Genomic DNA, 27304 nt, shown 5'->3' on the forward strand with positions numbered 1-27304 from the left:
CTCATGTATTTATTGAGTATTTAAACATTTGATCACTGTGTGTCCCATGTTAGGGGTTACAGGTGCACAGCAGAGTGTTACACTGAAAACTGTTAAAAACACAAAACAAATGCATCACCAAACATTCATTCTACCACTGTGAATAGACACATACACATACACATATCCACAGAAAGACCACTTTCATTGTCATAGGAAAACTTTCTCTTCCAAAGAGATTAATTTATAAAGGCAGAATAAAAGATCTACATCATGTGTGCGGAATAGAGGCAAGTAGAAACCAGCAGCTGCAGCTGATGTAAGAGAATGTAAAGTCTGCAGCCACATTTGAGAAAAACTACGGAAGCCCTGAGAAGCAAGTGAGAAAAAAATCTGGAAAAAGGCTGATTAAAAAATCATTTTCTCTACCGTGTTTTAAAAAACTAATGTAAAAAAAAAAAAGTTCTAATGGCTAAAGGCTAATCTTTCTAAGTTCCTTAATATTGGTTTAGAACTGTGAAAAAAAATGTTTTTTTATTTACAAGGGAAAATGTTTTCCCCCACTTGTTTCACAGATGAAAGAGTTTCTCTTTCCATTTAAAAAAAATTCAGATCAGACCTAGAAAATCACAAGGTCAGAAGATTTTTCTGTAACACTTTATATTAGGGAACACATATTCAACATTAATTAGTTGCTTATTAGCATGCAAATAAGTAACATATTTGCTCTTAATGAGTCATTATTAGGTCGTTATTAATGCCTTATTATACAACCAGTAAGACATTAACTAAGAGTTTTCCCTCAATATCCTCAGAATTATTGCTTATTAGTAGTAAGTACGGAAGTTGTTGTATATGAGTTATGATCTTAATATGCTTTACTTTGTATGGACTTTATAATCTCTACATAGCGGTGAATGAAACCATGGAAACGGCAAATAACACCTTCTCCAGACCTTTGACGTGACGTGGCGGTATAAAGTGTTCCCGATTTTTCTTCTCACTTGCCTCTCAGGACTTTCATTTAAAAAAACATCACTTACCAAAAACATTATTCGGCTTGTAAAAGTGTGACTTTTGTTAGGATCCATTAGGATAAACCATTTGCGAAAACAGTAACATGTACATTTTAAAGAAATCTTAAAAGAATAAAAGCTCAGTGTCAACTCCTGACTGCTCTCTTTCACTTTCCCCCGATGCTTCTTTCATGTAGCAGACAACTCTCCTCCACTAACGACTAGGTTGATTTTGCTCTGATTGAAGCAGCTCATTTCTAAATTGAGCAATCATGGTTTGTTGACAGCATACAGCTACATTGACCTCGCTGATGAGTGGATATTCTGATTACTAACCAGCCGATGAATCAGAAATGTCAACGTCTGACTGGAACACAGCTGAGTGGATCAGCAGGGCGTATGGCCCGTTAGTGACCTTTGGGGAGACAGGCAGAGCTTGACAGAAGAGTTTTAACAGAGCTGCAGCTTTACTAGGAAAATATCCTGCAGCAGAGCAAATGAAGTCTTCTCCAAAGATTTATCCTTGTCAGCCTTGAGGCCAGAATGAATACTGAGACTTCTCCTTCAACTCTCCTTGACTGACACGTCAAAACCATTTCTGAAGCCCTGCACCACTACAGCCTTTTCATGATCACACACACACACACACACACACACACACAGTGCTGTCAAACAACAGTGTGAAGCTGTTTCAGACCGTCCTCTGAACCAGTTTGACCGTCAGCAGAAGACCACCTAGCAGAGAGATTTTGGCCGAACCTTCGGGAAAAGCTGGAAAATAAAACAAAATGTTAACCCTCTGGAGTCCATGAAAACACCTGCATATTTACTGCATATTTACTTAAATCAGTCAGAAGCATACGCAGTTTTAAACAAAACTTGAAAAAATGGTTTAGACACCAATCTTAGAATGTTGGCAATCTGTATCTGTCATGTATATTTGAAACTGTAATTTATGTTTTTATGTGGCTTATGAATGATTGATGCATGTATGTATATATGTATGAATGATACTTGTTTGATTTATGTAAGATATGCTGCTACTTGCCCCCGTCTCCTGCCTTATAGGGACCACAATGGAAATAAGCCTTGGGGCTTTATTGTGTCATCCCTAACTATTTTTTATCTATTTATATTATGTATGACACAGGTTGCTGTTTCATATTTTTCATATCAAGAATGGTCAAATAAAATCAATCAATCAATCAATCAATCAATCAATCAATCTACTTCATGATGAAAAAAAAAATTGAAGCAACATTGAGTCTTGCCATCAGAGATATTGTCAAATATATTTAGTATAAAATATTGAACTAGATATTATCCTCATTTACCTGTTATATGTTATATTTGCAACCTGTATTCATATTTGCAATATTTAAAATTCTGTGTTTTGAAACATCATTTTCAAGATCAGATTTTATGTTTCCTTAGTTTCTTTTGGGTTCAACATTTTGATCAAGTAAGGCAAAGTTAAACATTAATTATCAGGACATATAGGTGAGGTAACGCTGAAAACACTGATACCAACATGGCATGGTGAAGATTTTAACCCTTTATCAGGCAAAGAACTATATTTGGTAACTTCAAGTAATATTTCGAGAAAAAAGTTGCAAATTTACTAGATTAAAGTGGCAAATCTACGAGAAAAAAAGTTGCAGATTTAAGAGATTTAAAGTGGCATATCTGTGCGAAAAAAGTTGCAGATTCACGAGAAAAAAGTGGGGAAAAAAGCTACTTTTTTCACACAGATTCACCACTTTAAATCTCATAAATCTACGCATTTTTTTCTCGTAGACTTGCCCCTTTAATCTCGTAAACTTTTTTCTCATATATATATTATATATGTATATATATATATATATTTCTCATATATTTTCATATGTTTTTTAACACATTCTGGCAGTATGTAATATCCTCCATACTCTCTAGGGTTGAAATTTGGAATTTGCAAGTATTTCAATGAGTGTCCTATTAAGGGTTAACAGACATAATAGCTGAAGATTTCAGAGGATTAACATTCACTTACCATCATGGTCAGGAGGCAAAACCCTTTATTTAGAAATTGGTATCTTACCCCAAAGTAGTTGTTTGGAACGAAGCCCTCCCGGCCACAGAGCGAGGCCCACCACCAGTCGGAGCCTTCAGGTTTCTGCAGGATTGTGACCATGTCTCCCTCTTTGAAGCTCAGCTCGTCGTTGGCCTGAGCCGGGTAGCTCCACAGAGCGTACAGCACCCCGCTGTTCTCCACCCCCATGGCCTCCTCCACTCCTGATGGTTGTTTTTTTTTACAAAGAAAACAGGATAAACATGCATTTATGAAATGGGTTGTTTCAGTCCTTGATTATGATTGTCTGGGTCGCATTCTGACCCATTGTAAAATACTCTATAAACACACAGCTGTGGCCGCATTATAATTTCAGGATAATTTCAGCTCGCCATACGGGGCGCGGAGCTAAAGAGGGCAACCGCCAACTGAAGCCTGAATCCTTTATCAGGCCGGGACGAGAACAGTCAGAAGGACTCAATGTTGTCATTCAAACTGAATCAAAGATCCTTCTGGAGCTTTTAGTTGTTGTTAGTTTAGGTTATTATGTTATTTGTTGTTTGATTATTCTAAATGCCTGCTTTATTTAGTTTAGAGTTTAATAGCATTTACTTTTACTAGTTGTTTGTTTAGTCTAATTATTTCTTTGTTAAGTATGTTAAATTTTGTTTAGTTAGTGCTTTTACGTTGGGTTCTTTTAGCCACACTCCAAAAAATTTACTATGATTTTTACAGTAAATTATTGGCAGCAATTAACAAGTAACTTACTGTAATTATTATTTACAGTAGAACTAATGTATTTTTTTTACAGTACTGTTTTTATACTGTAAAATAAAAAACAAACACTGTGATTTTAGTTTTATTTACAATACTGTACAATACTACAATACTTTTAGCTGTGTTTACAGTACTGATTTGTTTACTGTGAGAATAAAAAAACTGTTAAACATTGTGGTTTTAATTGTACTGTATGTGGCAATACGGCACAGTAAACAATGCTGTTAATTTGATAATAATTTCATCATTACTTTTTATAGAAATAACTAGTAATTGCAAGTAATTACTCTATACACTAGAGAAAATAATATTAATACATTTACTGTTTTACAATTGATTTCCAACATCATTTGTATAGGACTGATTCTGATCAAAATTATGATAAAAATGGAAAAATACAGTAGTCTACTTTTCATGCTGTCTACTGTGTTTTTTCTACAGTAATGTTTTAACTACTGTGATTTTGTCACAAGGACCGATTTTTATTGTAAATTATACAGCACTATACTGTAAAAATCAAACACCGTGAATAATACAGTAAATAACTGTAGATTTCACAGTGATTATTTACAGTGCAAGGTTACACTAAAACCTGTCCACATTTAACAAGCAAGTTGGTAAAGGTCAGAGCCCCGGAAAGTGAAGCAACTGTCAAATTGTGTTTGACTTTTAGTATTTAATGTTGGAGTGTCAGTGTATGTGTGTGTCGGTGTTCTCACCAGTAAGAAAGCTCTCGCACTCCTCATAGCCGACAGCGTAAGGATCACACTTCTGGGAGGCGATGGCGCCGTCGCTCTGCGTCATGGCCATGACGGCGGCTCCGTTCCTCACCAGGAACTCACACAGAGGACGGTCGTTACAAGACGCTGCACAATGTAGCGGCGTCCTGAGGGACAAAGAACTCTCAGTTAACACACGCAGGAGAATGAGATAACTGGTCTGAATGTTACTTTAAGACAGAACATGAACAACACAATGTCCGCAGCAAAAACCCTCAAAATGGCAAAAAATTTAACTTAAAACAAGAGACCTTTAAGACCGGATTTTGTAAAGGTAACAAGGTGAAGAAACATCCACTTGATTTCCTTTTTTTCCCGTCCTTTTTCCCCCCACTGTATCTCAGTGACGTGAATACAACTGAATGATGCTCAACTGCTACAGATATTTATATTTATTTATTCATGTTATGTATTTACTTTTTGCCTCTATACCCTTCTGGATGTAAATAGTTAAATTGTATATTTTTGTTTTTTGTTTTTCTTTACATATTAATATTATTTAAAGGGAATGGACAATTAACATTTGGAACAAGAAGCCATTGATACAAAATCCTCGGCTTTGTACAATCCTGATGTTAACAACTGTAAATCCATTTGTCAATTGTTGTGAAATTTCCTAATAAAAAAATAATTACAAAAAAAATGTCAGGATTTTTTTTGCTCTTTTAATGAGTATAATTACTTATCTTGATGTTTACTGTTGGTTGGACAAAACAAACAATGTGAACACTTTGGGTTTTGTATACTTATGACAGCATTTCTCAGTATTTTCTGCTTTTTTTTCCAGACATAATGAATCGATTAATTGAGAGAATAATCAGCTCATTCATTCATAATAAAAAATAATCTTTAGTTCAGCCCACCTCATCCAACTACAACAGTTAAATCCTGCTTTTATATTAATACACAAGTAATAATTATTATATATAATTATATAGTATATAATAAAATAACAGTCACAACAGACATTTTTCTGCACTTATCACTTTTAAGTACATTTTCCTGGTTGAACTTGTAATATAGTATCTTTAAAGTGTGGTATTAGTACTTTTACTTGAGTATTAGATCTGAATGCTTTGTCCACAACTAGAAATTATAACTAGGTAACTAAAGCTGTCAGGCAAATATATCAGAGTAAAGAGTACAATATTTGCCTTTGAAATGTAGTGAAGTCGAAGTATAAAGTAGCATAAAAGTAACAAAGCCAAGTAGAGTAGGAGTTCCTTGAATTATGTACAGTAAATAGTTATATTCAACAACAGGGAAAAGTTTAAAGGTGGGAAAGAATAATGAGATATTTACCATCCGTGGCTGTCTGGTGCGCTAACATTGGCTCCAATTCGAACAAGGAAATCCACCACTTCGTAATGTCCGCCGCAGATGGCGTTGTGAAGGGCAGTGATGCCTTCATCATTGGGTTGGCTCGGGTCGTTCATCTAAGGAAAACATTATAAATTCAACATTACACAGACTGGTACAGGCTGAAATATGTGCCACCAGAAACTGAAATTGAATTATTTATATTTGACTTTGAATTGCTTAACTGGAATAATTGCATTAAAAATCAGAATTTGAATCACATAATTTGAATTTGTATTGTTCAATTTGAATCATTGCATTGAAAAACCTGAATCTGAATTGTAATTTGAAATTGAATTTATTAATTTAGAACTGAACATTCAGTTCTCACAATTCAAATTCAGTTCGCAAAATTTAATTTCAATTTTCTGCAAAGAACATCCGGGTAGATGAGGCAGAGCAATCGAGCACAGATACACAGAGCGCCTCTTCGGCCAATCAGCACCTCCGTTTTCGGTTGCCACTCGCCAAGAAACGGAGGAAGAAGTTCGACTGGCGTGACCATGGATTGGCCGAAGAGGCGCTATGGCAACTGGGTGGCAACAAATGTTACAAAAGAAAACGGAGGTGCTGATTGGCCGAAGAGGCGCTATGGCAACAAGGTGGCAACAAATGTTACAAAAGAAAACGGATGTGCTAATTGGCCGAAGAGGCGCTCTGTGTATCTGCGTTCGATTGCTCTGCCTACTAGGATGTTTGTCCCAGAAAATTTAAATTGAATTTTGCGAACTGAATTTGAATTGTGAGAACTGAATGTTCAGTTCCAAACTAATAAATTAAATTCCAAATTACAACTCAGATTCAGTTTTTCAATGCAATGATTCAAAAGGAACAATACAAATTCAAATTATGTGATTCAAATTCAGTTTCTGGTGGCACATATTTCAGTACACAGACTGGATCATCATCATCATCATCTTAACTGTAATTAATTTTGTTACATAAATTTCTGCTTTCAGATATTCTTAAACTGTGACACATCGAGAAAGTTGTTCTGCCTCTGTTTATTGTAAATTTACTTTATGCACTTTATCAGGATCACCTTGAGCCGACTCTTAACCCCCACACTGATAAAATGGAAGTAGAAGCTGTTGCATGAGCAACTTGGAGACAGATTTATTTCTGTACGAAGAAGCAGCAGCCGAGTGTGTTAGACCGAGGAATGCAAGCTCAGCAAACTTTCCCTGAGAGAATGAAAGTTAAATATCACATATTTCATCACTGTTAAAGTCTAAATCCAGAACTGGAGCACAAACTTTGGCTCTATACTAGACTGTCTCAGTTCAGACTGGTTCAAAGGAGTTTCACCCCATAAATCTTTTCTTTCTTCTTTTTTTTTCATGGAGGCTGCTGATGTCAGCTAAAAATGTTACTGTAAGAAAAGAGATATGGGAAAAACAATTTAACCAAAATCTTTATATTTTAACAGATTATGTATGACTAGTTTGTAGTCTTTACATTTTGGATTTTTTTTTGTGAAAATGTATTTGAATGTTATCTTTGTTGTTTACTTTTTTTCTGATTTATCTTCCTGTACTTATCAATTAACCAACTAATAGATGTTTATTAAAATAATCAAACTTTGTTGCTTGGCTGTTTGCAAACGGGATTATGGAAAAATGAGTGGCCTGATTTTCTTGAAACTTGGTTGAAGAGTAAAGCATGGGCCAAGGAAGAACTCATTTAATTCTGGACTGGATCCAAATCAGGAGGCAGGTACACAAATGATTTTTACTTTCATTTACATTGTGAGATCAGGAATGGCTTTGGCTGAGATCTTAGTGCCCATCTAGTTATTGGTGCAATGCACTGCAAAAAAGGTGTGTCTAAAAACAAGATAAAAACACTAAATCTGAGGGAAATTATCTTGCTGCATGGACAGATAATTTCACTTGACAAGATTTCTTAAATTAAGATTAATACAAGATAAATTATCTGACACTTCTAAATCTAAAGTGTTTCTTATCTTGTTAAGAAGCAAATAATTGTCAGGTCACTCTGCTCGGGCCAGTTCATCACTGCTGCAGCTTTAATTTATTTTGTTTTAATAGTTAATTTCTTATTTTAAGCGTTCAACATGCTTATTTCTAGATTTAACAATCTTGATTCAAGAAATCTTGTCAAGGTAAATTATCTGTCCATGCAGCAAGATCATTTCCCTCAGATTTAGTGTTTTTATCTTGTTTTTAGACACACCTTTTTTGCAGTGTGGGTTTATTAGTTTAGGTATGATTACTATTACTAGGAGCAGTAGCTGCAGTGACAGTATTTACAGTAAGGTGTATTAGTACACACACACACCTCCTGCACGGCCCTCTGCACTATCTCCATTTCTCCGACCAACGATCCGTCCAGCAGCAGGACGAGGGGACTGAGTCGAGCTCGCCTCCCAGATCCTTTGTGCTCTCGCTTGGACTGCCGCAGGATGGAATGGTACTGAAGGGACAAATGTTTAATGAGCTGTTTTATAATGAGAATTGTTAACGTAAAAAAGTGCACTGCAAAAAAGGTGTGTCGAAGAACAAGATAAAAACACTAAATCTGAGGGAAATGATCTTCCTGCATGGACAGACTATTTCACTTGACAAGATTTCTTAAATTAAGGTTGTTCAATCTAGAAATAAGCATGTTGAACACTTAAAATATGAAATTAACTCTTAAAAAAGATCATTTATTTAACACTTCTAAATCTAAAGTTTTTTTTTATTTTGATAAGAAACAAATAATTGTCAGGTCACTCTGCTCGGACCAGTTCATCGCTGCTTGCAGCTTTAATTTTCCTTGTTTTAAGAGTTAATTTCTTATTTTAAGCGTTCAACATGCTTATTTCTAGATTTAACAATCTAACAAGTGAAATTATCTGTCCATGCAGCAAGATCATTTCCCTCAGATTTAGTGTATTTATCTTGTTTTTAGACACCCCTTTTTTGTAGTGCAATAACAGTTTGATACATGTGTTGAAGTTATTCTTTCTCTAAGCTCTAGTTTCTTACTCTGTAGTCATGAGGCATGCCTGGTGAAGGTAGAGGAGGAGGTGGTAGAGCACAGTCCTCTCCTTCTGACGAGCTGCTGGACTCGCTACCTTGCTCCCCCTTCTTGCGGCGTTCCTTCCTGTGAAAAAGCTTGTCGATAAGGTTTTTGTACTGGTTCGGCTGGTAGTGGGAGGCCCTCTTCAGGGGCTGGGAATGGTCCACGGATCCCCGTCTCTTCAGGGCCCGGGGGATTTCTGACCGGATGCGGAGTACCTCCTCCAAGTTAGGATTCTCCGGGTGCTGGGCCTCAGGGGCCACCACTGGCTGTAGCCTGGTGGGGCTGAGGGGCCGGGGAGCTCGGGGTGTACCCTCTGGTTGGCCCTCTGGCACACTTGGATTCTCCGGAATCACAGACATGTGAGGAACAAAGTCCAGCCGCTCCAACTCTGCGTCTATGTCCCCTGAGTTCAGCGCTGCAAAGATGGATACCAAACACAGTTAGTTGAACAAAGATCCTGTGAATATGGAGAGTAGGGCTGCACAATTAATCTAATTTTAATCGTGATCACGATTTTGGCCGCCACGATTAAATTAACCTGATCGTCGGTGATATTTCCATTTTAAAATGCGGCTCTCCTGCATATCTTATCAAGCACTTTCTACACCAGTAGTCCACCAACCACCAGGGGGCGGGGATGTTTTTCTCCCCTGAAAAAAGCCTGGTTGCTGATTGGATAGAACGCTAAGCAGGATGTAACGTAGTACTCAACGCCACAACAACACGCGCCATTTGTTGAAGCAGTGTTGCCAACTCAGCAACTTTGTTGCTATACTTAGTGATTTTTCAGACCCCCTTAGCGACTATTTTTCAAAAAAGCGACTGGAGACAAATCCAGCGACTTTTTCTGGTGTTATTGGAGACTTTTGGAGACTCGTTCTTACTCTTTTTAAAGAGCCTCGGGGGCCGGCGGCTCGTTAAGAAGAGTAACAACGAGTCGAAGCGGCACAGTCCTCCTGCAGCAGTCTCTCCCAGCTGCAGAGCCGGAGGGGGTGTTAACCCCTTAGCGTCCAGTCTGCAAATTGCTAATAGGCTAACAGTTAGCTCTGTAGCAGTACAGTGTGCTCCAGGAGGTGTTCACTTAACACTAAAAACTGTTCCTATTGTTTGTTTAAAAGTAGTGCAATAAAAATACAGATGTTTTTCCTAACATGATGAATAATTGCAATTAATAATCGTGATTACAATATTCATCAAAATAATTGTGATTATCATTTTGGCCATAATCGTGCAGCCCTAATGGAGAGTGTCAGATTGTGTGTGCAGATGTTAAATGTGTCGTACCGTCGCTGTACACAGCTGGCTGTCTCAGTTCAGGTGGATGTTGCAGTGGGTGTGGTACAGGGTGGAAAAACTCCCTGGGGAAGGGTACAGGTGGTGGGTAAGGCGCCATATCACCTTCTTCTTCCAGGACTCTGGGGTGGCGGGTTACCATCCCTCCCCATCGGGGGTTTTGGAGACGCATGATGACGGAGAGAGGGATGGGCTTACGCTGGCGGAACTGAGGAGAAGCCGGTGGAATTGAAATACGGGAGATGATTGGCTGAGGGATGTAGGGGGAGTGGACCGGGGATGAAACATCTGGAGGTACGACTATACGTGTGTTACGGGGCAGAGAACCATGGGACAACATGGCAGGTTGAGAACGAGGATCCTAGAAAAGAAAGAAGATGAGAACAAATACGTATTTGTTTCAAATGAATGTATAATAAGTTTCTCATGGTTCGAAATGACAGAGAATTATTGTGTAACTCTGCAGCTCAATGGAGCCTTTAAGCCTTTTTTGGCTTGTTGTTTTGATTTTACAGCAAATTAATAAAATGTGTTGCTCAGCTTTCATCACCAACCAGCACCAAATGGTAAAATATAATAATGATAATAATAATAATAATAATAATAATAATAATAATTAATTAAAGGTGCAGCTTGTGATTTTGGAGAAAGATACAGATGTATCAACGGGGCTGACTGTGTGTCACACCACTTTTGACAGATTTTTACCAAAAATAAACTAATGTATATTTAAAAAAGAAATGCTATGATTTAGTTTTTGAGTTCAACAGGTTAGTGAAGCTCCTATCCCCACCAAAATTCCCACAGCTGCAGTAACTCATTCTCAAGAACTTGTGGATTGCTTAACATGGATTTAAGAGAACAGCTTTGGGCTACAACATAAACCTTACAGATAAATCTCTCACAGCACCTTTTTGAAAGCCTCTCTGCTGACACCACCCACCTTTTTGGGACTCGGGGCGGGAGGAGGCCCATCGAGGTTGGATTCTCTCCAGCTGCTATTTGGCACAGTCGGCCTTAGCCACTCTGTCTCTGTGACAGGAAAGTGTAAAGTTAGAAAACAAAGACTTGACTTCACTGCAAGAAAGGTGTGTCTAAAAACAAGATAAAAACACTAAATCTTGCTGCACGGACAGATAATTTCACTTGACTAGATTATTAAATCTACACTGTAAAACCCAATTTGTTGTTTCAACTTAAATATCTGAGTGTCCATGCTGCGAAATAATTTTATGTCAAGACAACAAAGACAATGGAGTTAACTCAAATGAATCTTGATATTTGACTCAATATTTTAAGTTAAAATTACTTTTTCCACAGATCTTTGTTGTATTGAAAAAGGGAAATTAGTTATAATAACAAACACGCAACACTGGGTGTTACAGTGTAGAAATAAGCATGTTGAACGCTTAAAATAAGAAATTAACTCTTGAAACAAGATAAATTAAAGCTGCAAGCAGTGATGAACTGGCCCGAGCAGAGTGACCTGACAATTATTTGTTTCTTACCAAGATAAAAAAAACTTTAGATTTAGAAGTGTTAGATAATTTATCTTGTTTTAAGAGTTAATTCTTATTCTAAGGGTTCAACGTGCTTATTTCTAGATTTAATAATCTTAAATTAAGAAATCTTGTCAAGTGAAATTATCTGTCCATGCAGCAAGATAATTTCCATCAGATTTAGTGTTTTCATTTTGTTGTTAGACACACCTTTTTTTGCAGCCTTGTTTCACAACTAGATTTAAAAATTAAGAAAGTAGCAGAAATGAACCAACTATCATAGCTGTGGTGAGGTTTCTTCTCGTAGGACACGTCCAGATCTGTCTCATTCCACTTGCCAGAGCTCTTTAGTCGCTGCACCCCCTCATCTGGCAGGGTGAGAGATCAAGAAAGATAGATAGAGAGAGAAACACAAGAAGGGAGACGTTACAGAGTTGAAGGACCTCTAAAAGAACAGTGTAATTACATTATTTTGGGTGGGTTGGCAGTGTGTTATCATATATTAATTATTTTAAATGTTGAAAGGGTTTTTTTTGTGACAAACTGCTTCCAGAGCTTCACTCCCTCCTTAAATGACTTTTGACCCTACCCGTTCCTTTCGACATGCCATACATAGTTTCTAGCAACACCAAAATCTGATTTATCACCAGATTAGAAAAGATCACCGCTCAGAATCTGTGGTTCAGATGGTGCATTTCCCTCATGTTGACTGAGTAAAAAGCTTCATGGTGAAACAGCACATCTGTAACTGAAACATTCACCCCAAGAAATTTTTCAGGAAACATAATACTTTTCATTTTGTAAATATTACAGCACTAAAACCACGACAATATGTTGAGATAATGCTTCTTTTATGCACAGCATGCCGATCTGTTACCACTGTAATGTTAAAGGTAGTATGTGAAGCAATTTACATGCACATAACTATTCCAACCATACCAATAATCAATTGCTCATAAAAGAAACTTTTTAAAAAAATGCCTGAATGTCCTGTTTACAGCCTCTCAAATATGGAGACTTATTCTGATTTATATGATATTAAACTGAATATATTTGGGATTTGGATTTACATTGGGACACTGGGATGGTTGATTAACATGTGTTTTTACTTTGCAATGTCCAGCATAAAAGTTTACGTAAGCACCAAAAAAGAAATCTATCAAAATGATTGTAGTCGATGCTGACACTTACATGAGTGCAGATCACGTAACGGCCACCGTAGACATGAATAAAAAAGTATTTTCTTAAAACTTCACCTAGCACCTACACTGCAAAAAAGGTGTGTCTAAAAACAAGATAAAAACACTAAATCTGAGGGAAATGATCTTGCTGCATGGACAGATAAATTCACTTGACAAGATTTCTTAAATTAAGATTATTAAATCTAGAAATAAGCATGTTGTACACTTAAAATAAGAAATTAACTCTTAAAACAAGAAACATTATGTAACACTTCTAAATCTAAAGTTTTTTTCATCTTGGTAAAAAACAAATAATTGTCAGGTCACTCTGCTCGGGCCAGGTCATCGCTGCTTGCAGCTTTAATTTATCTTGTTTTAAGAGTTAATTTCTCATTTTAAGCGTTCAACATGCTTATTTCTAGACTTAATAATCTTAATTTAAAAAATCTTGTCAAGTGAAATTATCTGTCCATGCAGCAAAATCATTTCCCTCAGATTTAGTGTTTTTATCTTGTTTTTAGAAACACCTTTTTTGCAGTGTATAATTCAAAGTGGGATTATAGTTTATTCAGTTCCATAATAATTAATATCTATTTAGGGTTAAGCTGGTCCACAACACCCATATAGCTGTTTTATCTGGAGGCCACTTACCAGATTGCCTGAAACCACCAAAATTTCGAGGCAGCGTGCTGGAGATTTGGGGGCTGAAAGCCAAAGGAGAGCGGCTTCTGTCGGCGCGAGGCGACCTGCGGCCCATCTGGGCGCCGTCATAAGGGCTCAGCAGGTTGGAGGGGGAGTGGAGCGAGGCGGGCGAAGATGGCGGGTCAAAAGAATGAGCTGCTCGGTTCGGAGAAGGACTTCTATCGATGTAAGTGATTGAGCCTCGTGGGCTCCTGTCGTAACGACTGGGAGAGCTCCGCCTCTGGGCGTGGGGCGAGTGTGACGGGCTCTGCTGGCTGTAGGAGAAGCTGTCGGATCTATGTTGAGGAAGAGGAGAGTAATCCTTCCTCTGGCTCTTTGGGGACGACCGTGGGCTGGTGTGGTAGATAGAAGGGGAGGGTGGTGTGACTTTAGTGCTGGAGAAGAAGGAATCCATGGAAGGGGAGCTGGGGGAGAAAGGCTTGGAGCTGGAGCTGCCATTACTGCTGCCACTTGACTCCTTTCTGGTGGTGGAGGAGCTGGACAGCCCGCTGGACTGAGGCTTCTCCCAGGACAGTGAAGAGCTGGTCTAAAGGGAAAATATATCTGTTATAAATAAATATAACGAATGAACACAATACTATAATAGTACCAAAGTGTCTCTAAGGCTCAGGAAATCTGTTGTTGAATATTAACAACAGAAATATTCTTTAATTTTGTTATAATTATAAAATAAATCAAGATCTTTAACATTTACTGGCCTATTAATCTTAGAACATGGAGAGGTGCACTGCAAAAAAGGTGTGTCTAAAAACAAGATAAAAACACTAAATATGAGGGAAATGATCTTGCTGCATGGACAGATAATTTCACTTGACAAGATTTCTTAAATTAAGGTTACTAAATCTAGAAATAAACATGTTGAACGCTTAAAATAAGAAATTAACTCTTAAAAAAAGATAAATTAAAGCTGCAAGCAGCGATGAACTGGCACGAGCAGAGTGCATTGCAAATTATTTGTTTCTTACCAAGATTCTTGTTTAAAACAAGATAAATTATCTAACACTTACTGTCTTATTTTAAGTGTTCAACATGCTTATTTCAAGATTCATCTTGTTTTGTCCATGCAGCAAGATCATTTCCCTCAGATTTAGTGTTTTTATCTTGTTTTTAAACACCCCTTTTTTGCAGTGTGGGACCATTAGGTTTATTAGCATTTTGATTTTTGACTTCTATACAATCAATCTTCTTTTGCAGATTTAATGCATGATGCAGAATGCAGGTTTAACATACTTATGTTGTATTTTAGCCACATGCTAAGCAAGCACATTTTGAGAAACTAGAAGACATTACCTTTAAATGTGGCCCTATGCAGGTATTTTGGCATTACAGTTCTTCTGTTATAAGCTTTAAATGTTCTTGTTCCAACCCTAACCTTAACAGGTTAGATGAGGCTACAGGCAGTCTATGAGTCAGACACTCTTCTGTAGAATATAACTTTTACAACCCGTTGCTAAATATCAATTAAAAGGAGGAAACCAGAACTGGAAGTGTGTGTAAGTGTGTGTGTCTGTACCTGAGACCCAGACTGTGTGTTGTTGTCGTTGGACGAGGCCTCCTTAAACATGGAGTTGAACTCTTTGGATAACTCGTCTGCTGTAGCCAGCGATGCGTTCAGGTCGTCGTTTATAGTCTGGACTAAATTCAAACCACAAAAGCACATCAGGTAATTAGCATATTTTATTACTCCCATGTGTACTGAGCCATAAAAATACTTTGTTGTTGTTAGGAAACTCACACAGCATGCTGCTGCCAAAGCTCCCCTGAGAACTCATGGCTGCGAGGTAGCAGCGCTCCGCTCCTGAAAAAAGGATCACACCACAATTTTTATTAGAAAAAGCTCACAGTCTTGTGAAATTCCTCTTTAGACATTTTATAGGACTCAGCATGCCCCTGTTGATGATGAAATGGAAGATTCGTGCAAACAAGCCCCTCTGCCCTCTAGGTTTCTCTCATTAGATTTGACTGAGAATCTTTTTGATGCAATAAAATTTAACTTGTTATAAATTCAAGGATTGTTTAACCCTGCCCTTCCTTTCTCCCTTGTTGCAGGCTCCAAGCCATCTCCCTTTTAGGTGTTCTGACGAAGAGCCAACTTTCAGTGAACACACAACCTGAACGCCCTTCATGTCACAACAAGTCAGGTTCTCTTTGCACATTTGCACAGAAGGGTGATTCTCATGAACATGGTACAGCTCAAAGCAAAAATCCAAGAGCATTAAATACATATTTTCTTTAACCCTTTATAACATATACAATCTAAAGTCACTGTTTAATATGAATTTATAATCTATTTTTTAAAATTTAAGGTATTTTTAGGCATTTTTAGAGACACTGAGCAAAATTAATTATCGTAACACATTTTTAAATAGAATTAAAAAAACAACAAAAGATTTTTTTGTTTGTTTGTTTGTTTGGCAAGCACTTAAATATGCTCAAGGCAAGCTGGTATCACCAAAGTGTTTTTTATTAAAACGTACACATATTTTAATTCAAACAATTACCGTAACATTTAACCATTTTTTCTCATCAATTTTCATGCAGATTTTGTTCTTTATACATTGTTAAAAACCATTATGTTTGATTATATTCTGTTAAATTATACATTTTTAAACAAATGTATATTTAATTTTATAAAGTTTATTAAATATTTATTGTGTACAAGTGTGGGGAAACCATGAAATTTTCATCTGGATGCATTACGGTAATTAATTTGTGAATCAACAATATGTTTAAAAATATAGAAAATATTATTTTAGCACAAAACAATGAATTGTGCCTCATTATGGCTATATTGTTCATTCATATAAAAGTGAAATATATTTAATTTAATAAAGTATGTCCTTATAATCTTCACAGACAGAACTTAAACTGGCTTCATGAGAATCACCCAGAAACACTTTGTGAAACGCATCACTAAATGACATCACAGCCCTTTGAGTCCCCTTCAAGGTAAACTGGCTGCTGACTCAGACACATTAACGGTGATACCAGGTGATGCAGTTTAACATCACACATGGCAGGTCTGTTTAAAAGCCAGGTTCAGACAGACAGACAGACGGACAGGTGCAGTACACAGATAGTCAAGTGGATGACAGATTATACTAATGAGCCACACAGCTGTCTGTGCAGACAGGTCGATTTGTCCCAACTGGTTTAAAAACCTATTAAAATAATATGTTAATGCCAAAAAAATCCCTGCAAGCCTAACAATCACTTTAAATACTGGATTGAGGACAATCATCATCATTTCTAATTTGGTTTTCTGCTCATTGATATGTGACAACAACAGCAGATATTGATTTAAAAAAAAGATTTAGGTCATAAGTTGCCACACTGAAAAAAAAACAACTGTTTTTTTTACGGTAAAAAAACAGCAGCTGTGGTTGCCAGAACTTTCCCGTAATAAATACGGTGCAACTTTTTCTAATATTACGGTAAAATGATATTGGCACTGTTGATTTCACATTTAAGATCGCCATTTTATTCCATATTTTACCGTAAAAAATAAAACGTTTTTCCATTGAATGAAACGCTGTTCTGCCACATAATTGACAAGAAAATGCTTTATAAATGCTGCATAAATTAAAGATTTTACCATTAAATATTACAGTATATTTCTGTTAGAGATATGGTGTTTAGTACATTTAACAGTGAGAAAAAGTATTTTTACAAAAAATAAATGCAAAAATTAGAGTGATGCTTGTATATATATTACAGTATATTTTTGTTACAAACACGGTGCCAGAGTATTTTACAGTGGAGCAATGTATGAAATGTGAAAAATACTGTTTTGGCTGATATATACATTTACAGTGTTTCATTGTTACTGAAACTGAATTAACTCATTTATCATTTTACGTCTTTTACTGTCATGGTTTAGCAGTTTTTCACCGTAAAATCTACAGACATTTTTTACAGTGCAGCTTCTATTTATGTGCAAGTAAAGATAAATGTTAGTAAAATTAAAATTAAAAGAAACTAAAAGGTCAGTCCAGGCCCCTGCCGAGGCCAGGCCCTCTCTCACAATGTTAACAAAAATGGGAAATAATTTGTGCGTCCCCATGATTTGGATGCGCTCCAAATGTTCAGTGTGTTCTTTGTTGGCTCATGATACAACCTTCCAACAGGCCTCATGACAATAGGATCAGGGGTTTTTCAGTAATCCTGCTAACAAACAGACAAACACACAACTGAAACCTAAAACATAACTTCCTTTTATGAATTCCCCAGTGTAATTATAAAAGACACAGTGCATTGTTGTCTTTTAAGTTCTGTAAAGCCTTTATGTTGTCGAGATAAATGCATGTTAGTCTAAATCTAATATTTTAAAAAATAAAGTAAATAAAGTAAAATGTGCATGTAAAAGCTGAACAAAATATCTTAAATTGAGGTAAAATCATGTTTATGAAAGTGTGCTGAGCCAAACTAACACACCTGTCCCCCATTTATAATCCCACCCTAGTTTAATAACTATCTCTCAGACAGACAGACAGACAGACAGACAGACAGACAGACAGAAAGACAGACAGACAGACAGACAGACAGACAGACAGAAAGACAGACAGACAGACAGACAGACAGGCAGGCAGGCAGGGAGGCAGGCAGACAGACAGACAGACAGACATAAAGTGAGGTCAGTCCCTCAGTCTGTGAACAACACTGTCCACTATCACTGATGATTCAACTTCTCGGCCCGCTGTGTAACCACTCAATACTTCTCTGAGCTATTTAGGTAACAGTAATATTTACAGTAAACACATTTTCTTATAGATTTTTTCTCTTTTGTTAGGTCTATTTATTCATCACATTTACACTACAAAAAAGGTGTGTCTAAAAACAAGATAAAAACACTAAATCTGAGGGAAATCTTGTTTTAAGAGTTAATTTCTTATTTTAAGCGTACAACATGCTTATTTCTAGATTTAATCATCTTAATTTAATAAATGTTGTCAAGTGAAATTATCTGTCCGTGCAGCAAGATTTTTCCCTCAGATTTAGTGTTTTTATCTTGTTTTTAGACACACCTTTTTTGCAGTGCAGTGTCTTCTCTTATAAAAGACATACACTAAAAAACATATTTCAAAGTCTCTACGACCCCCATGGCGACCCCCACATTGACAAACAGTGTGTTAAACTACCTTAAAATGTGTAAGATTGTATTGTTTATCTGATATCAATATTAATTATACTTTGGTAAAGGCAAAAAAAGACTACTCCCCTACTTACAGCGCCCTCGCTCGTACCACACCCATCTTGTAACGCTGCCTTCATTTTGATCTCAACTACACACACCTGTACAGTTTTTGGACTAAATCCTGGACGGTTGTGATGCAATTTGTTGACAATATCTGTCCACAGACATACAGACACAGACACAAACACCTGGGAAAGTTGTCAAAACCACATCTGTAGTTCGGACTACAGTAGGTTTCTCCAGGAGCACATTTTCACATGATAACTCACACACACACATTCCTGTACATCTATCTTTGTGAGGACCCTTCACCCTTAACCTAACTTTTACCTTGAAACCAAGTCTTAACCCTCAAACAGGCCTTTGACAAAGTGAGGACCAGCTGAAAGGTCCTCACTAATACATTAACCCCTTTCCCTTTCCTTAACCTTAACTATTATTTCTAAATGCCTCACCACAACCCTTACCCCCTTAACCTAACTTTTACTTTTACCTTGAAACCAAGTCGTTCGTAGGAAAACACAAGTACACACACACACACACACACACACACACACACACACATATTCCTGTATACATCACTTTGTGAGGACCCTTCACCCTTAACCTAACTTTTACCTTGAAACCAAGTCTTCCCTCAAACAGCGTACAAGTACCCACACACACACACACACACACACACACACACACACACACAAATGCATAATCAGACTTACAAGGTGAAAACAATACCAAAGGGCAGCAGGGTTACTTTAAGTTTCCTTTTGAATTTGTGCACAATCAGAGAGAGGAAGGGGGCATTTATCTTTGTTTGTTATTAGACCTGATACAATAAGTGCACATAATAGAAATTGTGGACCCTTGAAACTAGACCAGCCTCGTCGGGATAAGCCCACTAGCACCAGTTAAATATTAGCCAGGGCCAGAGGAAAACACGTGTTACGTAAGGTCATCAAACTTAAGTGTACAGCAGAGCACACAGTGTGAAGAACAGCTATTATCTGGCTCGACTGAACTGTCGCCGGGAGTCAGCAGTGTGTCTCAGTCGGGCCTCGTCACAGGCTCACATTCCTCACCACTCCTCAGTGAGGCATTCACCTCACACACAGTCTGGGACGCTTATCTGTGTCAAAAGTAGCTCACAAAAAAAGAGATTACACTCTCACTGACTCACAAAGGTCAGGTCGATCACTCACTCACTGAACTCTCGCCGTCCTGCCCAGAAAGTCATTCATCCCTCCCGTTTTCCCAGTTTTCTTTTCGCTGGTTCTACAACAACTTTTATTGTTTGTGTTACTCCATTTTTTATTGGTAACACACCACCAAAACTGGTTTTATTTTGGCCCCTGTAGACAAAAGCCTTGGAAAAACCGGATCCTGCTTGTGCTATTGTGCAAGTGTTTGGAAAAAAAGTGAAAGACACCAACAAGTCTCACATTTTATGAATTTTCCATTGTAATTATGAACAAAATATGAGTTCTCTTTTAAGTTCTGTAAAGCCTTCATGTTGTTGAGATAAACGCATTTTAGTCTAAATCTAATATTTTCTTTCTGTTAGACAGTAAAAATGTGCATCTTTGGGCTAAACAAAATATCTTAAATTGAATTAAAATCATATGTTTATGAGCCATACTAACACACCTGTCCCCCATTTACAATCCTGCCCAGTTGAACTAATAACTAATAAATCCACTGTCACTGATGACAAGTATTTTTAAATTTATTTTTTTCTGTTTTAAACACAGCTGTAAAGATGATGAGGTGATGTATCTACTTGTGGCTACGTAAGATGAATAACTTTTTTTTAAAGCCACCAATAAATTCATATATTGATGTCAAATCATCTCATAATGTATTTCAATATAAAAATGATTAGATAGAAAGTCATTTCAGGATTTGTTTGAATACACTAAAAAAAAAAGTAATCTGTTAAATTTACGGTAAAGTACCTGCAGCTGTGGTTGCCAGAACTTTACAGTAAAAAATACAGTTAGTGGGTTTTCTACACTAAATTTAAATGTAAATATCAGCAAAAACTGTAATTTAGACTGAATATTCCTGTTATTTTAAGGGTAATTGTGTCATTCTTTCACACATGGTATTTCTCCATTAATTTTGCATGAAAATGTTATATTTTTACAGCAAAACTGTGTGTTTCCTACAGTTTATGACAGTAAAAGTAAAAGTTTTGTGCTAATCTTTGATTTATGGTTATTAAAAGTGTCTACTACTGTGACATACAATTTTCAATTTTACGCCCTATTTCTGATGTAATTTGACAGTATTTTACTGTCATTTCTACAAACATTTTTACAGTGTAGAACCCCTGCTTTGCCTGTGCTCTATCACTGTCCCTCTACGCTTTTTTGTTTATTTTTTGGTCTTTTCTCTTTGCTGATCCTGACAAAATATCAGCAACAACCACAAGTAAAAAATTTAATTCTCTAAAGAAAAATCTCCTCCTGCTTCCTTTTAACTGGCTAACTGCTCAGCTGGTGATTACTTACTGTCAAACATTTCAAAATAAACATTTCAATATGAACATTGTGTGCCGTAAAATGTTTCACATGACTTTTCTGTTTGGAATCTGACCTGTTGAAAGGCAACTTCTCTGTTGTTGTTTGTTTGCTTATGTAGGTCACATAGAGGCATTTGTATCAAAACAGTAATTGTATAATAAGAAAACAGGCGGAATAACATATAATTAAATTGGCTGGATGTTCACATGGTGTTATTGTCAACTTCTGCTGCATATTAAAAGTTCTTTTTGAAAAGATAATAGATGGAACCAAAGTTAATGCCTCACTTCTCCAACGACAACTTCTCCTTTCATTTTCATCGTCTCCCACAATTTTGTGTTCTGTTGTCATTTATATTGTGTCAGATTTCACTTTTTGTTTTGTTAATCATCTACCTTTTTAAAAACCTTGACAGATTATGTATGTAATTTGCACCTTGCTGTCCTTTGCTTTTGCTATCAGCATGTTATATTACTGTGCAAACAAAATAAAGTAAACTCAACAGCTGAGGAGAGGTTTCAAGAAGAGAAGCGTGTATAGAGAAATAAATTGTGAATAAATGTGTTTTTTAGGAACATACATGCAGGTATCACACACAGTACACTGTAAAAAAAATGTCTGTAGAGTTTACGGTGAAAAACTGCTAAACCGTGACAGTAAAAGACCTTAAAATGATAAATGGGTTAATTCAGTTTCAGTAATAATGAAACACTGTAAATGTATATATATCAGCCAAGACAGTATTTTTTACATTTTTATTAAAAAAAAACCCCAAACATTATTCTACTGTGAAATACACTGGCTCCGTGTTTGTAGCAAAAATATAGGGTAATATATATACAAGCCATCACTGTAATTTTTGCATTTATTTTTTGTAAAAATACTTTTTCTCACTGTTAAATGTACTAAACATACATATCTCTAACAAAAATATACTGTAATATTTAATGGTAAAATCTTCAATTCATTCAAGTATTTTCTTGTCAATTATATGGCAGAACAGCGTTTCATTTGATGGAAAAACTTTTTATTTATACGGTAAAAAAATGGAATAAAATGTCAATCTTAAACGTGAACTCAACAGTGCTAATATCATTTTACCGTTATATTAGAAAAAGTTGCACCGTATTTATTACGGTAAAGTTTTAGCAACCACAGCTGCCAGTTTTTAACCGTAAAAACAACAGATTTTTTTTACAGTGTGGGTGTTGGACTTTAAAGTACACAGGCAGAAGAATGGGTGTTGTTATTTGAGTGGTGAAACACAGAAACATTAATCATCTGAAAATTTAAAGCTGACTGACAGTTTTTGGTCACTGGTCTATTCCAGGGTTGCCGATTCACTTCTTTCTCCAGAGAAAATTTCCAGGAAAACCTCACATGCACTTTGTGTCCAGTTCCCTCCCAGTGCTGTGATTACAATGCCAGCTGCTTCTACCGTTTTAACATACAGCAATTAGCTCTCTCGAGTGGTAAAGCCAAGATGGAAGCCACAAGATGAAACCACCAAGGAGCACTTAACAAAACTACTAGCTACCTCCTGCATAATAGGCTTTTTTAAAAATCCGGGAACTCCGAAACATTGTTAAAGGACACTCTGAGGGGCAGAGAGATCCTGTGGGAAGCAGCAGGGAGATTTAAAGATTAAAGACAATAATCATTAGCTTTACAGAATTCCTGGGTGTGTCTGACCGAGCAGTCCTGCCTCTCCCCCTTTCCTTTTTTCAGCCTCCACCAACCATTCCAGATTACGCATCAAACTATTTCTCTAGTTTCTGCTGAAGTCTTTATTTCCATACAGGCATCCATTCATTTCCTCCCCCTCCTGTTGGTTCCTCCTTCATATCCTTCCTTCAAATACTCGGCCCACTCTTGGCAGGGAACTTGGCTGAGACTCTGACACAATAAATGCTTCCCTTTGTGGCTAGCTTTTCATTTGTCTTTGTCATGTTTGTAACACCTTAATCTGTATGTGTTAATGCAGACAACAAACTAAATCATGCCCCACAGGAGAACAAACCTCCTGCAGATGACCCAGTGAAAAATATAAACACACTGCAAAACAGGTGCGTCTAAAAACAAGATAAAAACACTAAATCTGAGGGAAATGATCTTGCTGCATGGACAGATAATTTACCTTGACAAGATATCTTAAATTAAGATTATCAAATCTAGAAATAAGCATGTTGAACACTTAAAATAAGAATAGAATGCCTTTATTGTCACTATACACATGTACAATGAGATTTGAGAGCTGACTCCAAAAAGTAGCGTGACAATAAATAAAATACATATAAAATATAAAAAATATACAATATAAACATAAACATACATAGGCAAGTAAATGTAAAGAAAAATATATACGATATAATGTAAAGATATATTGCACGTTGAAGGACAATTTATTGAGAAATTAAGAAATTGACTCTTAAAACAAGATAAATTATCTAACACTTCTAAATCTTTTAATCTTGGTAAGAAACAAATAATTGTCAGGTCACTCTGCTCGGGCCAGTTCATCGCTGCTTGCAGCTTTAATTTATCTTGTTTTAAGAGTTAATTTCTTATTTTAAGCGTTCAACATGCTTATTTCTAGACTTAATAATCTTAATTTAAGAAATCTTGTCAAGGTAAATTATCTGTCCATGCATCAAGATCATTTCCCTCAGATTTAGTGTTTTTATCTTGTTTTTAGACACACCTTTTTTGCACTGCAGTTATTAATTTTAATTTCCACAAGCTTTCTTAATCACTTTTTCAACCATTTTTTTTTTAAATCCTGAAAAAAATTGGTCCCCTGAAGATTTTTTCATGCGAGAGGTCCAACGTGAAAGATAGAATCTACTGTTTACATTGGCTCACAGCTATCTCATGTGATGGGAGTTGTTTGACATGGACTGTTTGCCTGTCTGGATGGGGAAGGAGATTACGGTAAATTGTGCATTACAAATTGGAGCTATTGAGTAATTATTGTGTAAAACATAGTGGAGCTGTCATTCATCTGGATCAGAATATCTATGAGCTGTCTCCAATAATCACAAAAAACGTTTTCTAATGAAAATGACCTCAGATCTTATCGATTACAAAACTATAACCAAACACCCATAACGTAAAAACTTCCATTGAAGATTTCCCAGACTATGTCAGCTGTTGAGTCAAATTTGACAACTGATGAGAGATGACAATAAATGTCTCATAGGTTAATCATATCTCCCTCTTACACACGTCAACAACTGTAATCCTTTCAGATTCAACTACTCCACCCAAAGTATTTCATTTTGCCTCCGACCTATTTAGTCATAGAAATGCTTTCTACCAATATAAGTATATAAACAAGCATGTGTGCACACATTGTATTCATGACAGTAACTGCCTTTGCCAAAGACAACATCCTTTAACAATGCAGCTCTACTGATGTTCTCAATGTGAGGATAACAATATGTCTCTGCACAAACTCAGGGTACATTACTAAAGCCCGAACAATATGGGATTTTTGAAGCCAATGCCAATACCATATTTGTACTGTGGTATGCTTTTATGAAGTTTTGTACTTGAATGGGTGATGTGTGAAGTGCAGTTATTGCTGTAGGCTATTTTATATCCTTGAAATGTTTTTTTCTTTATTGTTTATATGTTTATGGTTAAACCAAAGAGGAATTTCCACTCAGTGGATAATAAAGTTTTCATATTCGTATAAAGATTTTTTTAGAAAATTCATCCATAACCGATATGGTGGCCAATATAATGATTTTATTTTTTTTTTACCTGGAATGAAAATAGCCCTTTTTTATGTGCATTGAGCACCGATTTTTCACCACTCTACAAATATACCCAGAGAGCTACTTTCTCAAACATAAAACTTTATTAACTAATTAACATTGTTAAACATTATCATACTTAATAGAAACAATGTATAACATTGTCAGCCAATTCCATAAATGATAAGTGAGAAAAAAAAAGATTAAAAAGGAATAAAATAAATAGCTAAAAAAAATACAAATACTGTTCCCTTTCAGTCAATCGCTGACTATTAAAAAAAAGAATTAAAAAAAAGAATAGCTAACACCATTTCTAAATCATGCCAAGCAACATTTTCGGCGTTATATATTGTGTTAAAAAAGTTTTCATAACGGCAAATATCAGCCAGCATATACACTGATACGATATGACTTTTGTAGGCCGATATTGGCCAATAATATCTGTCAACTGATATATCAGTCGCGGTCTATACAATGCCTGTAAAGATCAAATGATAACAACTAAACAAAAGCCTACAAGGTCTTCTTTTGCTGCAGGCTCTCTCTTCTATCACTATCCCAGCTATCCCCTTAGTGCAAAACTGTTCCTGCAGCATGTGACTCAGGAATCTCTCAGTTCTGCACAACATAACAGACATTTCTGGCGAGTTACATGACCTGATTCATGCACAAAACACTGCAATTATACCAAGGAGTGACAGTCAGATATGTATAACTGTTTGCATGTATGTGCATGCACGGCTTTGATCACCAGTTCTGATGAATGTAGTAGCTTCTTGTTGTAGACAACAGGTTGCAGCAAGTGCATCACAAAATGCAGCCCAGCTGGTTTTGGATTTGGACCCAAAGTACAGCACACATGTTGGATGAGTGCCATTTCAAATCCTGCTCTGACAGGAAGGTTTGGTTTACATGCAGATTAGCAGCCCTGCTAAGAAGTTCTGCAAACAACTGACACATTTGCATTTCTGACTTGCAGACAGTCACAAGGAGCGGTGTGTAAGAAACTCCAAGTGGCATTAGATGGATATTTGTTTATCAAAGCAACATAAACACAATTAAAATAAATTATTTACTACACAATGTAGGAACACCCAACATTAATAGCACATAAAAGATCATAAAGAGTCCATTCAGACAGATAAGCTCACCATTACTATCAATGGCCTTAAAACGAAGAGAGGATTTATTTCTCTCTTTATATTGTAAATATTTTGTTTGGAGAAAAAAAGTTTGCAATGCTCATCCCATGAAGCTTTATGGTGAAAGTAGAGTGACAGAAAACTATTTTTCTCTAAAAATGGTATTGACAAAATTCCATTTTAGACATTTATTTTACATTTCTATACTATTTTATTCATATATTTCACCACTTTTGTTAACCTAAGACTTGGGGAAATTTATTTCAAGCACCCAAACACATGAGTAGAGGAATTATTTCATATGAATATTTCAAAAAGCAGAATTAAATTTGTTAGCCTTTGGGCCAAATAATCTCTTTACACATTGATCTAGGGCAAATTTGGCTTCACTATGTTTGTTCTGCACATTTCCACATCAAACACTTGGGTATTATGTTTCATGCAAGTTCCCTTAAAAGGGGAATTTATAAAGTATGAAAAAATCAGGGGGTTAATGAAGTCACAACCCCCATAGGTCCGTGTAGACAGTAACTTTGCTGTGGAGTTAATGGTATATATATTGAACTGGCTGCACATCAGTGACCAGCAGCTGCACTGGAGCTTTCTTCTGTGGTTGTAGACTGAGAGGCATGCCAGGCAGAGCTGGTAAAAACATCTGATTTCTATTAGTTTGAGAACAAGCTCCTCCTTGCATTCAAAGACCCCTCACAATGACCGAGAAAAGCATGGAAAGAACTATTCAAAGGGGGTTTCACCAACTGGAGCTACGAACAAACTTAAAGAGTTACACTAAGTCGCACAGCGATCTTATAATAAATCAGTTTTTCTGAGTATTTACCACGCAGATAGGTGCATATAGCCTACACCACAAGCGGTTTAAAAAAACTTACCTCAATCAATGAGCCTCTTTGTTCTTTTGCCCCAAATTCGAGAGGAAACCTGGGCTCTGTTCTGGGTTTCTTGTCTTCCTGAAGTCGAGCTGCTCAGACTGTGTTTCTCTCTTCTGGCGATTGCTCCAGACATTTAGTC

At 36.5% G+C, this 27304-nt stretch overlaps 1 protein-coding gene across 1 annotated transcript; it reads right to left on the minus strand.

Moving 5' to 3' along the window:
* On the minus strand, window positions 1–27304 carry ppp1r13l (protein phosphatase 1, regulatory subunit 13 like). The gene is made up of 13 exons (XM_059330921.1): window positions 27166–27304; window positions 15398–15460; window positions 15176–15297; window positions 13612–14188; window positions 12055–12147; window positions 11224–11312; window positions 10272–10641; window positions 8951–9402; window positions 8259–8393; window positions 5901–6034; window positions 4539–4705; window positions 3073–3266; window positions 1–1766 (listed from the first exon to the last, which is right to left on the minus strand). The coding sequence occupies exons 2-13, from the start codon at window positions 15432–15434 to the stop codon at window positions 1731–1733; spliced, it is 2406 nt and encodes an 801-aa protein (XP_059186904.1). The 5' UTR covers window positions 15435–15460; window positions 27166–27304; the 3' UTR covers window positions 1–1730.

The sequence above is a fragment of the Centropristis striata genome, chromosome 4 (assembly GCF_030273125.1).
Source record: "Centropristis striata isolate RG_2023a ecotype Rhode Island chromosome 4, C.striata_1.0, whole genome shotgun sequence".
NCBI lineage: Eukaryota > Metazoa > Chordata > Actinopteri > Perciformes > Serranidae > Centropristis > Centropristis striata.

Excerpts from the sequence above, each read along its gene's own strand:
- ppp1r13l (XM_059330921.1), bottom strand. The coding sequence starts at position 15,434 with ATGAGTTCTCAGGGGAGCTTTGGCAGCAGCATGCTGT. Across the intron at positions 11,313-12,054 it reads ACCTCACCACAGCTATGATA|AGACAGAGTGGCTAAGGCCG; the intron begins GTTGGTTCATTT and ends TTCCTGTCACAG. Across the intron at positions 10,642-11,223 it reads CCGCCCCGAGTCCCAAAAAG|GATCCTCGTTCTCAACCTGC; the intron begins GTGGGTGGTGTC and ends TTTCTTTTCTAG.